The 15,623-nt window shown below is 37.9% G+C and overlaps 1 protein-coding gene and 1 long non-coding RNA gene across 8 annotated transcripts in view; both read right to left on the bottom strand.

The window, feature by feature from the left end:
• Positions 1–523: 523 nt before the first annotated feature.
• On the bottom strand, positions 524–3,640 carry LOC121353195. Its single transcript, XR_005955052.1, has 3 exons — positions 3,193–3,640; positions 2,793–2,957; positions 524–2,166 (listed from the first exon to the last, which is right to left on the bottom strand). It is a non-coding gene; the product is annotated as an uncharacterized LOC121353195 (long non-coding RNA).
• Positions 3,641–4,492: 852 nt separating this feature from the next.
• CBX3 (chromobox 3) overlaps positions 4,493–15,623 on the bottom strand; it is a 15,163-nt gene continuing 4,032 nt past the window's right edge. For 4 of the 7 annotated variants that reach the window (XM_041466824.1, XM_041466825.1, XM_041466823.1 and 1 more), the window contains 4 exons: positions 12,691–12,833; positions 10,609–10,774; positions 9,157–9,251; positions 4,493–7,601 (listed from right to left, as the gene is read on the bottom strand). In XM_041466824.1, the coding sequence (XP_041322758.1) occupies positions 7,475–7,601; positions 9,157–9,251; positions 10,609–10,774; positions 12,691–12,833 (531 nt within the window). In that variant the 3' untranslated portion in view covers positions 4,493–7,474. Of the gene's footprint in view, positions 7,602–9,156; positions 9,252–10,608; positions 10,775–12,690; positions 12,834–14,633; positions 14,780–15,623 lie in introns of those variants that run through there. The other 3 variants (XM_041466821.1, XM_041466819.1, XM_041466820.1) reach the window with 3 other exon arrangements.

The raw sequence follows: 15,623 nt of genomic DNA, 5'->3' as shown, positions 1-15,623 counted from the left end.
GATATAGATGTGGATAGTTGTGTGTAGATACTTTTTCCCCAGTGATTTCTGAGAGATGATTTTGCTCATTTTGTTCCAGGAGTGGGCAGAGACAGTAGCATTTCCTACTGTTGTTTTGAATGTGAATAGTGGTGTTGTGCCTAAAAGAACAGCTTGTTCAAACAAGCACAAAAATTTTCAAATTTCAGATGGGAGCCCAGCTGGGGCTGTCTTCTGCAGCCTAAAGCAACATCTCCAACAACAAACACAATGACTCTCCCTTTTCCTCTAAAAACCACTCAAGAAATAAGCCTTATTGGGGGAGAGATCAACAGTCATTCTGCATTTCAAGGATGTGAAAAACATTGCCAGAGTGATTTGCTATCAGTCTCTAAATATCTGCCTTCTATACAGTACTCTTAAGTGATATGTAGCTGAGGTTTTTTAAACTCTTGGTTTTCCTGAGTTTTGGAGGGAAAACCTGCTCAGTCCACAGAGCTGTAAACCAAATTGGGATCAAAACACTTTATTGATCTGTCAACAATATGGAATTAAGCAGCAATCAAAATGTTACATTCAAGAGTAATGCAACAAGTAAACCCTCAGACTAGACATATTAATGTTAATTAACACCAGCAATTCAAACACTCTCTGCAACAAATGCAAGAGACTTCTGAAATGCTACAAGCCTGCCTGACCACACATGCACATTGTTTTAATACTTGTGAGCATCAACTCTGAAACAGATTCAGGAAAATAAAACCCTGTTTCCACTTGTAACCTTTTTGATTTGTCTTCTTGAAAGTGGTTTTTGTAGCTCACAAACGCTTGACATTTCGTGAAAATAATGGTGTAATTTTTATTCAATTAATTGTGAGTACAGGGAAGAGAATGGAACAGAAGAAAATCCTTACTGTGAGGGTGGTGAGGCACTGGAATAGAATGCTCCAAAAAGTTATGGATGCTCCGTCCCTGGAAGCATTTAAGGCCAGGTTGGATGAAGCTCTGAGAAACTTGGTCTAGTGAAAGTAAGACAAATTCCTCTGTCTACAGAGGGAGAATTGAAACTACGTGATGTTTAAAGTTTCCAACCCAGGCCATTCTATGATTCTATTAATAAAATAGAATAGTTATGCAGTGTTAAGACCAGCATTATGCATGGCAAACTCTGATGTAGAAGTGAAGGGTCCATCCAGGACAGCATCTCAATGCTTTGCACATCCCAGGCCCATCCAGCACACAGGGGCAGAGATGGACACAGAAGGGGAAAAGTGGGCTCTAGAAGAATATAATAATAAATAGTGACTTTCTTAAAAAAAGAGAGTACCCCTGACTGAAATAATTTAATCTAGAAATTATCAAGAAGAAAAAAACCTGCCACCATCTTCTTTTCATTATGATTTCCCAGAGCTAGAGAAACCAGCTGCTCTTGGCTTGGACAGGTGCACTGGGTAAAAAACTTGTTGGATGGCTAATCCCAGAGAGTGGTGATGAATGGTGCTACCTCCAGTTGTTGGTAAGTCACAAGAGGTTCCAGAGGGCTCAGCAGTGGGACCAGTCCTGTTCTTTATTGTTCATCTTTATTGATGATGCAGATGAGGGGATTGAGTGCATCCTCAGTCAGTTCATGGACAACACTAAGGTGAGCAGGAGTGATGGAAGGCTCTGCAGGGGAATCTGGACAGGCTGGGTCGATGGGCCAAGGCCCATGGTCTGAGGTTCAACAAGGCAAAATGTTGGGTCCTGCATTTGGGTCACAACAATGCCATGCAGCGCCACAGGCTGGGGCACAGTGGCTGGAAAGTGGCCCAGCAGAAAAGGACCTGGGGACAGCAGGCAAATGTGGGCCCAGCGTGAGCCCAGGTGGTCAAGAAGGCCAATGGCAGCCTGGCTTGAACCAAGGATAGTGCAGCCAGCAGGACCAGCGCAGGGATTGCCACACCTCAAATCCTGTGTCCAGTTTTGGGCCTCTCATGACAAGAGAAGACATTGAGGTACTGGAGCGAGTCCAGAGAAGGGCAACGGAGCTGGGGAAGGGTCTGGAGAGTGAGTCCTGTGTGGAGTGTCTGAGGGAGCTGGGGTCACTTAGCCTGGAGAAGAGGAGGTTCAGAGGGGTCTTGTCACTCTCTACAGCTGCTTGAAAGAAGGTTGTAGCTAGGCTGAGGTCAGTCTCTTTTCCCAAACAAGCTACATGACAAGAGAAAATGGCCTCAAGTTGCACCAGAAGAAGTTTAGATTGAATATTAGGAATTTTTTTTTGCTGAAAGGCTTGTCAGTCATTGGAACAGGCTGCCCATGGGAAGCAGTAGATTCACCATCCCTATAGGTATTTAAAGGATGTGTATATATGACACTTAGGGACACAGTTTAGCAATGGACTTGGCAGTGCTGGGTTAGTGTTTGGACTCAATGACCTTAAAGGTCTTTTCCAACCTAAATGATTCTTAGATTCTAAGTTTCTTTAACATCCATTTTCTTTATAAAGACAGAACTTCTTGATTGTTGAACTTGCTTATAGAAACTCAGGCAACAAGGCCCAGTGCTTTTCAACAAAGATTCTGGAGCAAAACTACATACACATTTCAAATTGTAACTCTGCAGAGCAATGCACCTGGATAACATTTCTGGGAAGGAGAAATTGTATATAGAAGCCAATGATGCCTCCTCTGGTCTAAGCAAATCTGTGGGATTTACACATTCAATCAAGGAAAACAAACCAAACTCTGCCATCCCATCCCCATAAGGGTGACCTTTTCACCAGATCAAAATATTTTGGCAGACATTGCAATGCATGCAAGTACTTGACCACTTACTTTATCTAGTAAGAAAATCCACCACAAAATGTTATTGCATTCTCGAACACCATGGCATCAACGCCAGCATCTTAAGACAATATGAACTTCCATCTGGCAGGTGCCATCTGGAGCCCTGGGAATCATATCCAGTTCTCTCACCGAGTTTACAAATGCTGCAGCACTCTACAAGGAAGAGGAACACCATTTCTACTTGCATCAGACTGGAACAATTGCAGGCTTTTTTTTTTTTTTTTTTTGGGACAAGTGTTTTGTTTTTGCTTGGCATAACTTATTAGTTTTTCTAGCTTAAACCATCTATCATTTATTTGAAATCAGAGTCCAGAATGTCAGGAGTTCCTGACAGGCATTTTGGGACATGGAAGTTTTCTATTTAAACTTCAAAAGGATGTGGTATTACCCAAACTGATGGCTGGGGTTGCGCCCAAGAGGCAGAAGGAATGAAGCAGAAAGCCTTTGCAACTCTTTCCTTGTCCTGCTGAGATGAAGGTACTACCAAACACTTTTGGCTCCACTGCTGCATGCCCTCAAGTGTTGTCACAACTAAAGGTTAGGAGAATAGGAAAACACCGTCAGGTGGAAACTGCTTGTTAAAGTATACATCAGTCAGGTAAACCCCACAAGAGCTAATCTGGATATTGACTCTGCAAAACAAAACACAACTCCTTGAGCTGGTAGAGTCACAGTTTCATAATCCTAGAGGGAAAAACATGGTTCTGTTTGATCCTGTGACATTTTGTTCCAGGAACCACACAGCCCTCCTTCCATGGTATTGCACTTCAGCTTCTAAGGTGCGGTAGGTCTCTGCAGCAACTTTTCACTTCAGGAGAGGCACCTCAGAAACAAATCTGGGGGCATATGGCTTGGCTACTAGCCCAAGTTTAAAAGCCTCTGTCAGCAGAGTAGACATGTCTTAACATGAGCAGCTAAATTCAGGAGTTGAATAAAAGGTGGCATTTTGAGAAGACATATTAAACAGAGAGAGGGACACCAATGGCAAGGAAAATACTGAGGATATTGGAGAAAGGTCTTAGAATAGGAAAGGAGTACAATCTTTTATGATGCAAGAGCCCAATTCAGGTAAGCAAGCAAGATAATTTGCAGTAAAAGGAAAAATGTAGTTCTAGTTACATTTCAAGTTATGACAACATATGTGGAGTTCTAAATGTACTATAATCTATTGCTAAGAAACTGTCACACAGTTTTAAGGAGAACGGCACCATAAATCTAGAATTACCACAAAGCATGCAGAATCCATTTGTGCTGAACTGATAAAAATCACTTGCAATGCTAAAAGTTTTTTTTGCAGGTACCGTACTTGTTTTATTCAATTTAATACAATTACTCTGATTAATTTGCAGGTAATATCATACTAATTAACAAAGTATGAGTTTTATTCTTTCCTAGCAAAGAAGTAGGAACCAGGCTATAAGAGGATATCATAACTGATCACGATCTCAATTTTACATGATCTAGCACTACCCAGTTATGTTTAACCTGAGTATTTTCTTCAGCCAGAGTGAGAAGGATTGGAGCAAGCACAACTGTGATTTTTGTAGTTTGGTTTTTTTTTTTTTGTTTTTTTTTTTTTCAGGACAGCACCATTACACAGAGCAATCACAAAATGACAGCCTGAAACCCATTTGGTTTGGTATAAGAAAGGAGACAATGACGAGAAACCTCTGCAGAACTCAACTAACTACAGAAGATATCTCATTTATTTAATCAGTAAATTTTAAATTAATAACATTTGTTAACTTTTTGCCTATGTATGCAGCACATTCAGCATAACTTTACATAACTTGTAACTTTAAAGTGTTGCATTTCGTTACTAGCAAAACTCAGTTTGACACAAAGTGAGGAGAAAACAAAGGAAACAAGTACCAGTCAGCATATTTACCATCATAACATAAAAAAATCAGCAATCTAAAGAACTGTCTAACAAGCTGCAAAGTTGTTTAAAAGTGAATTCAGTGTAATTTTTATTAAGTCAGAAGGAAGAACCAAATAGAAGGTAAAAAGCTGTATATAGTTACAAATCTGTGTTTTAAGGGTTACAAATTGAGGAGAACCAACCTTTCAACAAAAATCTTTGTCTACCACTAACAATAACCAATAATTAAAAACAACCGTTTAACCTGTATTGCTTCAAATCAGCAACTTCACACAGGCTTGATATCCACACTTGAAATGTGTTACAGAAACTGCAAAGCTTCAGGCAGTAAAATGCGACTTGTACAGTAACAGTTTTAAGACTCTTTACAAAGTACTCCATACTGAAGAAACTGGCAGGAGAATACAAGCTGCTTTGAAATTCCTCTTTAGCCCATGTGTTTATCAAGCTACTGGATAAAAAAAACAAGGATTTCAGAATCCTATATACTAGGTGTATAAATATTCCTATTACAGGCTCCCAAAAATTAAGCCATGAACTCTGTAGAAGTCTTAAACGTGATCAAATCAGGGTGATTTGTCTAAGGAATTGGCAAGAGAGGTTAGTTAAGTGCTCAAATTATCATTATGTGGTGCAAGGGAGCCCCATGTTAACAGGAATATCAGATTTTTCCTAGAGTCACAGACAGACTGAATTCTGCCCAAAACCAGTAATAAAAAATCTTTAGGAAAAAAGTTCACATAGCAAGTTTAGCCATTGCTGTTTAACTATAAGAAGGTGTTCTACGGTGGCAGGCTTTGTTTTGCAATAGAAATGCCTTTTGAAACTATTGAAAAGACAAATAATTATAGTAATGATTTGTGAAACAGTATCAAAAGAACATCAAGCACAGACTGGATTCATTCCTTCACTCTTCAGGCTATGCACACTATATGAGGATTTCCAGGAATATCTCCTTCTTTCAATCTTCTGAAAAAACACTCAGGCAATCCCAACTGTCTCACCTTTGAGAAGGACCACAAAGATGATCAGAGGACTGTAGCACCTCTAGCACCTCTCCTGTGAAGACAGGCTGAGAAAGTTGGGATTAAGCCTGAAGAAGGCTCCAATGAGATTTAAGAGAACCTTCCAGGACCTAAAGGAGGCTTACAAGGCTGGAGAGGAATTACAAAGGCATGTAGTGACAGGACAAGGGGAAATGGCTCCAAACCAGGAGTAGGGTTAGGTTAGATATTATGGGAAGAAATTTTTTACTCTGAGGGTGGTGAGGCACTGGAACAGGCTGCCCAGAAAAGTTGTTGACAACCCATCCCTGGAAGTGTTCAAGGCCAGGTTGGATGGGGCTCTGAGCAACCTGGTCTAGTGAAAAGTGTCCCTCCCTATGGCAGGTAGGTTGGAACTAGATGATCTTCACAGTCCCTTTCAACCCAAAACCATTCTATAAGTCTATTGACACTGACAGTGTACTACAGGATTATATTTTTTAGTCAAAACTCTAAATTAAGGATAATTCTGAAATAATCTTGGCCATTGACATATAAGCACAGCTTAAGGCAAACTATATCATGGTAGTCAAAACACAAAGACGGTGTTTAGATAAAACCAAGTGAAAAGATGAATGGCAACTTTACTCTTCCTGAGTTCCCCACCTTTTACTTTTGCCCTTCTGAAGGTATTACCCAAGCAGCTGATTACAGGACTAATTTCAAAATTCAGTCTGAAATAGAAACAAAGTATTTTGCTCCAAGTATATGACTTAAGTATCTTCATTTAAATATTCCACTTTAAAAGCTGAGCCATGTAAGTATACTTGAGGTGATGGCCTGAAGAATAATTCCATCTGAACCAGCCCTAGAGTATACTATAGCCTCTTATTAAGAACTGAAATTAAAGCAAGGGCTAATACTGTCAATACATGTCAAATATTTCCTAGTATGCCTGCAGAGGCTACTTGGCCTTGTCACTAACTGCTGTACCTAAGTTGTGTGGTTGCAATCTGTGACTTACAGGAGTACCTGAAGCACATTAATGTTATAGGCCCTTCCTGACTGAGGAAAACCCGTGTCTCAGACAGTATTCACAAAAACCTCCAACTAATAATCAAAGCCTGGTACTTATCCAATATTCTGATAAGAGTAGCAGTGGGGTAATATTAATAATTAACCTACCCCCCGAGAGAACAACTTACAGTTAAATATATTACAAACTGAGTTTAACATATCAAAAGTTGAGAAATACCCCGCTTCAAAAGAGTCACAGCCTATCAGTATAAAGGAAGAATATAAAACTATTTTATTGACCACTGCTCACCAGTATTTACAATAAAGTAAACAATATACAGTCTGATAACATTCAAATTACTACAAAGTTAGTTTTCACCTGGTCTTCTTAAGACCAAGTGATCCCAAATACTAAAAAGAATGACCTTACAGGTTTAAAGGGCTAGGTTGGGTAAAGAAGATACATGCACATCAATAGTATAGAAGACTACAAAACATCTGTGAGTTTGTTTAGACATTCATTATGATTCTGTAATAACTAAGGAAGTTTATCAATGTTTTTTATAAAAGCTTTTACCTAATATGGAGGAAGTAGTAGTATCAAATGCTCTCTTGTGGTAAATGAAACAAGTTGCAGAAAGCTTTTATTTACTTGCTGTTGATGCAAAACATACTACTTCAAAAAAATATCAAATTTGAAACTTGTTAGAATGTATGCTTCTCACATTGCTAATAAATCAAATTTTGGGTTTTAATATTCTTATATATAAAAAAAGCAATGCAAACAATTATTGTGCTTCATCTTCTGGGCATGAATGCCAAGTTAGCCGTTCTTCATAAAAAGCGATTACGATCTGAGGACACTTCACATTAGCTTCTTTGGCCAGCACCAGATCTGCCTCATCAGAGTCTTTCCTGATGTAGAAGAGAGTAGGATTTGAGAAAATTAATAATCAGTATTTCAAAACATTTAGCAGCTCTTCTTAAGTCCTAAGTTCTGAAAAGAATGTCAGCTAGAAATCAGTTTCCAGTACACCTTTCACTAAAGCTACCAAGACTTTCCATGCTAACGGTAACAATGAGGTTTCATAGCTCAATTTTTCTTCCCTTCCCATGTTTTTTCTGTTTGAAAGGAAAGTGCTATTCAAAGGCAATCAGTTACAAGGTTACGTACTGGAGCATGTAATGAAAGAAGTAAAACTCAGTTACTTTTGTCTTTTAAAGACTAATCAAAACTTCGAAGTAAGACTTAAAAATCAATAGGACCAACCAATCTTAAGAGCTGGTACTTACATGTAAATTACATTTACTGTTTCTGCAAGTAACTTCCTATATTTCATACTGTTATTCTTGATGCTGTCTTGGGCTAACAAACCAAGCTTGCCAGTCTGACATGACTTCACTTTGTTTTGAAGTGTATGCTGCCTTTAAAAGTCAGCTTTGTGCATACAAACTCATATTTATGTTTGTTACCTAAGACCAATTATGAAAAACTAATCAACAGTAACTGAACTAAACAAAAAAAAAAAAGTCCTCTGTGTTTGATTTTGCCAATTATCACTACAGAAATTCAAACACTCATGATCTTTATTTTGCAACTTTTCAAGTTTCACATAAAACTTGTGGAGAATTTGAGACTGCAGAAGGGAGACAATCTCCCACAGCACTAATCTTCAGCAGTCTAGGTAAATTGCAGGACAAATTGTGTCTCAGAGATCACTCAGTTAGACTCCATTCTGAAAATCTGCTCTTCTCAAAGGCTATGGAAAGCCATCCTTCTTATCCCATTACCTTAAGAGATTTGACTCTTAGCAAGTATCATTCAATCTCTTGATTTCTCAGCACTGGGAAGAAACATTAATTTTACCCCATTTGTTCACAAAGCAGGAAATCCTTCTCCCAACACTGTAGCTAATGAAGCTGGGTCTCCCCACCTACCCTCCCAACAACACAAACTCCCCACATCACTTTCGCCTCTTACTAGCCCACAATGTCAAGCCTCTACATATTGTTTATTCGTCTCCACCTCTGCTTTCTCCCCTAGTTGCTTCCAATTCCACTTTGATGCATACAGAACAGCTGGCACTATGCTTGGTTAAACAGCTGGCTATCCAGCAGCTGGGTTCTGCTTATTGAAACATGTAAAGCTGAATTTCTGCCTGCCATTCCCTCTGCAAGAGCACTACCAAGATCCAGTTTTTTTCCATACAAATGCCAATTTCTCCCTATTTTATCAGAAATTACCTTTCAAAGTAAAACTGAACCAACAGAAATGAAAGATATTTTGGGTTTTGAAAGAAGAGGGATTAAATCCTAACTGAATATAGAAAGCTTGTTTTTTGGAGAACAAAAGGTTAATAAGGAGACCACCAGCTTCTATGTCTTGCTCATCAGATGAAGTTGTTTCTTTAGGCTAAGTGCAGCTGCCTGCCCTCCCTTTATGGACAAGAACTGAGGATATAAGACTCACCATTTCATGAGGAACATAAGCTCTCCACTGCTATCCGTAGCCCCAATTATCCGCTCAGGATCAAGACCCCTTGCAAACCCTCTTGGTTTATCAACCTAGTAAGTTAGAAGATGGTTATCTAGTTTAAGACAAAATTCTATTTTGGTACTAGATACACAGATTTTTGTACATACATGCATGTGTGTGTTTGTGTATCAGAACGAAAAAATACAGCCTAAAAACCCCATCAAATCTATAATTACATAGTATTTTTTCATGACCAGTCTTCAGGCCAAGTAATTTAGAGGTAGGATAATAATAAAAGATTTTATATCCATGTTTCCAGCATTTATTTCTGAAAATATAATAGATGAAACAAATGGTCTAAAATAATTTCAGTAGATAAACACACAAGCATGGTCAGTAAAAATAACGAAAGCAGCAAAGTAAAAATGCATGCCTGGAAGTGGAAAAAACACATCCTTTCCAGCAAAACAACAGGCTTGGGTTGGCTAAACCAACAATGAAACTGCACCCTTGGGGAATACCTCAACTCTTCTTGGCTCACTGACATCACACTGGTGACAAAAAATATCACAACTATTTCCTGTATTAGCTCCTTTATAGGTTCACAAGATGCTTTTAGAGACAGCGGCCACTATTGTACCAGATGAAGCCAAAGAACTGACTCTATACAAAAAGCAAAATATTCTTTGTATTATTCATGAACTATTCTTTCTGATGCTTTCCAACCTTTTTGACAGTAACCACATGTCCAACTGCATGCCATCTTCAGTACATGAAAATGATTGGCAGTGTCAGGTTTCAAACCGCTAGTCCAAAAGTTTACGGAAGAAAATGTGAACTGTTGAACACATTACTACTGTGCATTATTCTGTACTTATCAGCACTAAATGTGTCAAGTTGCCTACACATTTAAACTGAAGGAGAAATCCAGACCTCTCAGGAAAGGAAAGCTTTTTACACTCCCCCCTTCTACTCCTTCTCCACCATTATGCCTGCTCCTAGTCTAAGTAACTGATTGGCTTTCACATTTTGCCATCTTGCCACTCACATTTAGTGTATGATTCAAAATCATATACTAAATATGGCAGCAAACCAGAACTTCATCTTTGTTCCTTCATGGACCTTTTGCTCTAATATAAACCTATCACTTAATACCATTAATTAATAACTCTTAACCAGTCTTACTTTCAATTATTCAGTAAGTGTTATGGGACAATGTAAGAACTTTTAATCACCATGTCAGTCAATCATCCTTTACTAACCATTTGGACAGTCTCTAACCATAATGAATGTGTACCCTTTTCAAACCACAGATCCAGATGCTATGAAATTTTTACAGTTTTAAATCAGTGTTCAGTCTCATTCTCGAAGTCACAATATGATTTTTGGGGGATGGAGAGGTAGGGGAGAGAGAGACGAAACAAAAACACATGAACATATACTTACAGAATCACGCTTTTTCTTTGATTTACTATCATCAGATTCGCTATCTGACAAAGATTTTCTTTTGGCACCATCTGTTTTCTCTTTACCAGCTTTCTGAGAGTTCAGAAAAGCTTCAATTAGCTCTGGACAATCTAAGTTCTCTTCAGGTTCCCATGTGTTGTCAGCACTGAAACATACACACATTTATGTAAAACTAGGTAAAGGAGAAAAATGTAAAACTAGCCCCATGGCTCCCCTTAAAAACAGCAACTTAATTTTTGTCTCACTATATAAGGTAGGTCTGTTAAACCCTATGGATGTTTATCTTGCCACATTTAGTAGCCTTCACATACTGCATTTGATGACTGAAAGGATGCTCCACTAGTATTGAAAAACAACATTCTTAACCGGAAGGTAACACAAAAAGCAGCTCTATTAACACCTGTGTTCTCAGTGGGGTATGAGAGTTGAAACGAGCAATCTGCACCCTACCAAAATTTAACTATTTCAACTGACTCACTTCCCTGGTTCCTCTAAAGACTGTTCATGAAAACAAACAATATGCTATGAGTACTAAGACTTACAGACAACAGAGTGTACAGAGCAGTCATTACAAACAGCCTAAGTATAAATACATAGATACATATATAGATATATATATATAAGCTTTCAGACATGAGGAACACTCTAAAGTTGTCTCTGAGCACTGAACACAACTATACCTAGAACTATCTGCTTCCTTCAGTTGACTGACTGCAGGAGGGAACAAAGGTGGGCAGAGCTGAGCATGGCATGTTTCAGTGAGTATGCATTTTGCTAACTGGAATTTTAAGAAGAACGTTCCCCACAACCACTATGCATCTCACGTGCAAATACTGGCACAGCACTACCACACCAGCAGGACACCTACAAATTATTTTCCATTACAATAACATATTATTACAAGTTCAAATCAGACCCTCAAATACTAAACACATTGTGCTTTGCATTTGTGCACACATCACTACACACATTTCAGGTTGCCAGAGTGCACAATGTTGCAATGCACTCACTTTAGGAGGTATGCAACAGTAATATCACAGCATACATAACCATTTATGCACAAATTCTTCTTTCAGCTGATAAAGCAAGCTGCCACAGTGTCACAGGAAGGAGGCACAACTATATTCCTTCTTAAACAATCAACTTCTTAAATCTACTGCATATTTTTCATGTACATAGGTAAGTCCTGGGAAAGACACTCAAAAATTCCTTTCAAGTATGCCTAATGAAGGCCACCATTCCACAGGCAAATTCAGTTAATTTGAGAACAGTTCAAGAAAATTAATAATAAGCAAACTATCTGCTTCAGAGCTGCCTGCAGTTTGCATTCCTGCATGATTTGTTACTCAGAAGTACCATTCATTCTGTCACATATATGATAACTCTCAGTCTATCTTACCTTGATAGCTATGGACACAAGCTCTACCAGAGTGGTAAAAGAACAACTGTTGGGAATTTTCTATGTGTGGAGATATGAGGTTTGATTTTATGTTTCTCAGAAGGCTGATTTATTATCTTATTATATATATTATATTAAAATACTACATTAAAACTATACTAAAAGAGAAAAAAGAATTATTAAAAAGTTACAAAAACCAAAAATAAAATACATAACAAAATCTTGTAATTCTCAGAATCTGATGCAGCTGCATCTGTGATTGGCTCTTAATTAGAAACAAATAACATGCACCAATCACAGACGCACCTGTTACATTCCACAGCAGCAGACAGTTATTGTTTACATTTCTTTCCTGAGGCCCTCAGCTCTCAGGAGGGAAAAATCTTAACAAAGGATTTTTCATAAAATATCATAGTAGCAATCAATCACTAAGAACTTGGTCAAAGTCCTCAAATATTTTATATAGCATGAACAATGAACTAAATTATCTTCTATTTTATTTTCATACTCGACTGTCCCACTTGACTATACATTTAAGGATGTCCTTCCCTCAAGGATCTTTGAAGTGGATGCCCATCATCCAATCTTCTGGCACAGTTCAAATCAATGGTGTTTACCATTCTATCAGACAAAGAAAAACAAGAAAAAAAGGAGTGCCTTACTCTGTAAATCCTTTCCACTTCAAGTAGTATTCCACCTTTCCATTTACAACACGTCTGTCCAGGACTTTCTCCACAACAAATTCTTCAGGCTCTGCCTCTTCAACTTTTTTACCTTTGCCATTCTGTTTCTTTCCCATTTTGTGCTACAAAAGAAATTCAGAATGACATTATTCTTTTTTTTTCCTTTGCTTTACACAGTTACTTCACTGGCTTATTAACATTAAAGCCAGAAGCTCAGACTCCTTTCATGTTAGTGCATGTGGTCAGGTAACCTGAGCAAGACATGGTAATCTTTTGGGTTTTTTCAGTTGCTTAATGAGATACCCAACACCAGTTTTTAAAAAGGTGAATTTTTTTTTGTCTACATACTCAGTGACTATACTCCCCTTAAAAATTTAATTCTCAGTGCTACATGCTCAAAACATCAGGAAGCTTCTAAAAGTTAACTCTATGCCTGTAAAAAGGCAGAGGGCAAGGCAGAAGTAAAGAGAAGTAATAAGGAAACTGTGAAAATGCATAAAATAGAGAAGGGATGGTATTGAAAAAAGGTGGCTTCTATCTTTCCCCAAAAAAATCTAAGGAGAAACTGATGGCAGCAAAGTTTATGATGAAATGCTACAATAAGTAAAATGCTCAATAATAACCCGCAACTATTGAACAGGACACATGCTAGCAGCATTCCATTACTGCAGTCCCTTCTAATTCTTAGTCATGCACCCATGTAACTTACAAAGAGATGTCACAAAGGTGCATAAATTTAAGACTGCTACACTTAAGTACAGCACTTAACACATAAATGGAATTTTGCTAACTTACAAAACTTTTTAAGTGTTTTAAAGCTTACATTTGATAGTTCAGGTAATATTCTTTAAGTTCTTAAAATAAATATTACATCCACATCATCCTCAAGGCATTCCCAGTTTAATAAGGCACAATTAAATAACAGTAGAAGGACACATTTCAGAATTTCCTTGTTCGTAATCTTAAAAAAGTTGGAACAAGCCTATCATGCTGTATCACAGTTCAGGAGGACTAGCAGACCAAAAGCAGTTTGCTTGCCATTTTGGACTGCACCTCATAAAGAAATTGTTAAGTGGCAGCCATAAACTAAGTATTAAACTCCTAAGAGTTATGCAGCACCCTAAATCAAAGTGGACAGAACTAATTCCTCACTAAAGCACTTCCTCTACAACACAGACAAGCAAATACCACAAAGCACCTCTATTTGCCTGATAGCCATTCTCTAGTCCTCTCTAATGTGGGTTAGTTTGACAACACTGCAATTTTGAAATTTTCAAGCTTTTAGACTTGATAGAATTTTGTCTTGATGCGGTGAAAGGTAAAAAAAAAAAAAGTATGTTAGAACAAAAACTGTATTCTTTTAGCGAAGACTGGAAGATGGTTCTCTTGCCAAAGCCCTGTCTTTGTACCCCTTATTTTTCATAATTAATTTTTCCCTCCCTCCCCAAAATACTTTACTCTTTATGGTTAGCAACCCATAAATTGAAGGTTCAAACAACAAAGAGGAGAAAAAGTTTCTAGTTTCTCATTTAAACAGAAAGTTTCTGTATATATCTCACATGGCCATAGTTTTGATTTGAGAGCATAGAAGAGAACAGAGCATGTATTTCCAATTAGATTTTAGGTGCCTGCATATCCCAGGTGTATTTTGACCACAGCATTCATGTCTGAAAAGTGTTAACTTAAGCATATTGGCTTTTTTTGCCTCCACAGGAAAAAGAATGCAAGACTGATATTGAAGGGAAATACAACATGAAGATGTCCAAGGCTTCTATGAGGGCAGCTTCTTTCAAAAAATGGAAGTGTGAAATAGAAAGGGGTAAATATGAGGAAAAAAACCAAATAATAAAAGTAGCAGAGGGAAAAACGACAACACAGAAAAAGACAGACTCACTATACCATAGTAATAACATTATAATTACTGGTGATGAGGCAAGCAGGCTACAAGTGGGGAACATCTCCATCTGTATTCTCCGTTGGACTAAAATTCTTTGATTCAGTGGAAGACTGTTTTCTGGTACTCTTTTCGGCTTCACTAATTCTTGTCACTTAAAGATCAATGTTTTGGATTTCTGTATCAAAGCAACAATTTGATTTTTTACTTTCTAAAATTTAAGTATCTTAAGTATCTTCCACAGAGGAAAATGAATGTCATGGGGGTCTGTATTTTTTTCTTGAAGTGCAGTAAGAAATAGCAAAATAAAGAGTATGCTGCTTCTGTTTTAAATATTAGAGATTTATTAGGTCTTGTGCATCGGCACTGCTCTTCAAACTCTTGAGCCTATTAAAATAATACTTGATTGCAGAGCCTGCAGAAATACTGAACATGTTAAAAACCTGTACATTCTGGGATTATACAAGCCCATGAAAATCTCAGCACACAAGCGAATTGGGACACCTGACTGAACTTAAAGCATAATAAATGTCCACTTGACCCCTGAAGCTCTCTTCTCTAGGGCTGCATGTTGTAAGCTGTAAATTGAACATCTGACCATTGAAGGCTAATGTATAGCTTGTTTCTCTTTCTGCATTCAGAAGTCATATGACACCACATATGACAGATGCAGATCTATGGATAATGTCTCCTTCTTTGAGGGGCAAGCTTAAAACACTGATGTGACACTGTGGTGTAGAATTTTAACATGTGAGATATAAGAAAATGGGAATTACAGCGCTAGAGCTACTCTATCCCTTAACACATTTAGGTTTTGCATGCAAATATATAACGAAGCAGAATTAGTTATGGTTCCCATGGGAACCATAACTGATTTTCCTGACCTGTGCAGCAAAATCCTCAACAACATCAAAAGATTAAAAATACTGCATTCGTAAGATTTTTTTCCTCCCTCCAAAGTACCCCTCCCCAGGCTGGCTAACTTCTCTTCTTCAAATTAGGGATAAGTGGACAATCA

The sequence above is a fragment of the Pyrgilauda ruficollis genome, unplaced genomic scaffold, assembly GCF_017590135.1.
Source record: "Pyrgilauda ruficollis isolate IOZ18807 unplaced genomic scaffold, ASM1759013v1 scaffold2, whole genome shotgun sequence".
NCBI classification, from domain to species: Eukaryota; Metazoa; Chordata; class Aves; order Passeriformes; family Passeridae; genus Pyrgilauda; species Pyrgilauda ruficollis.
This window is presented reverse-complemented; position numbering and strand designations above follow the sequence as displayed.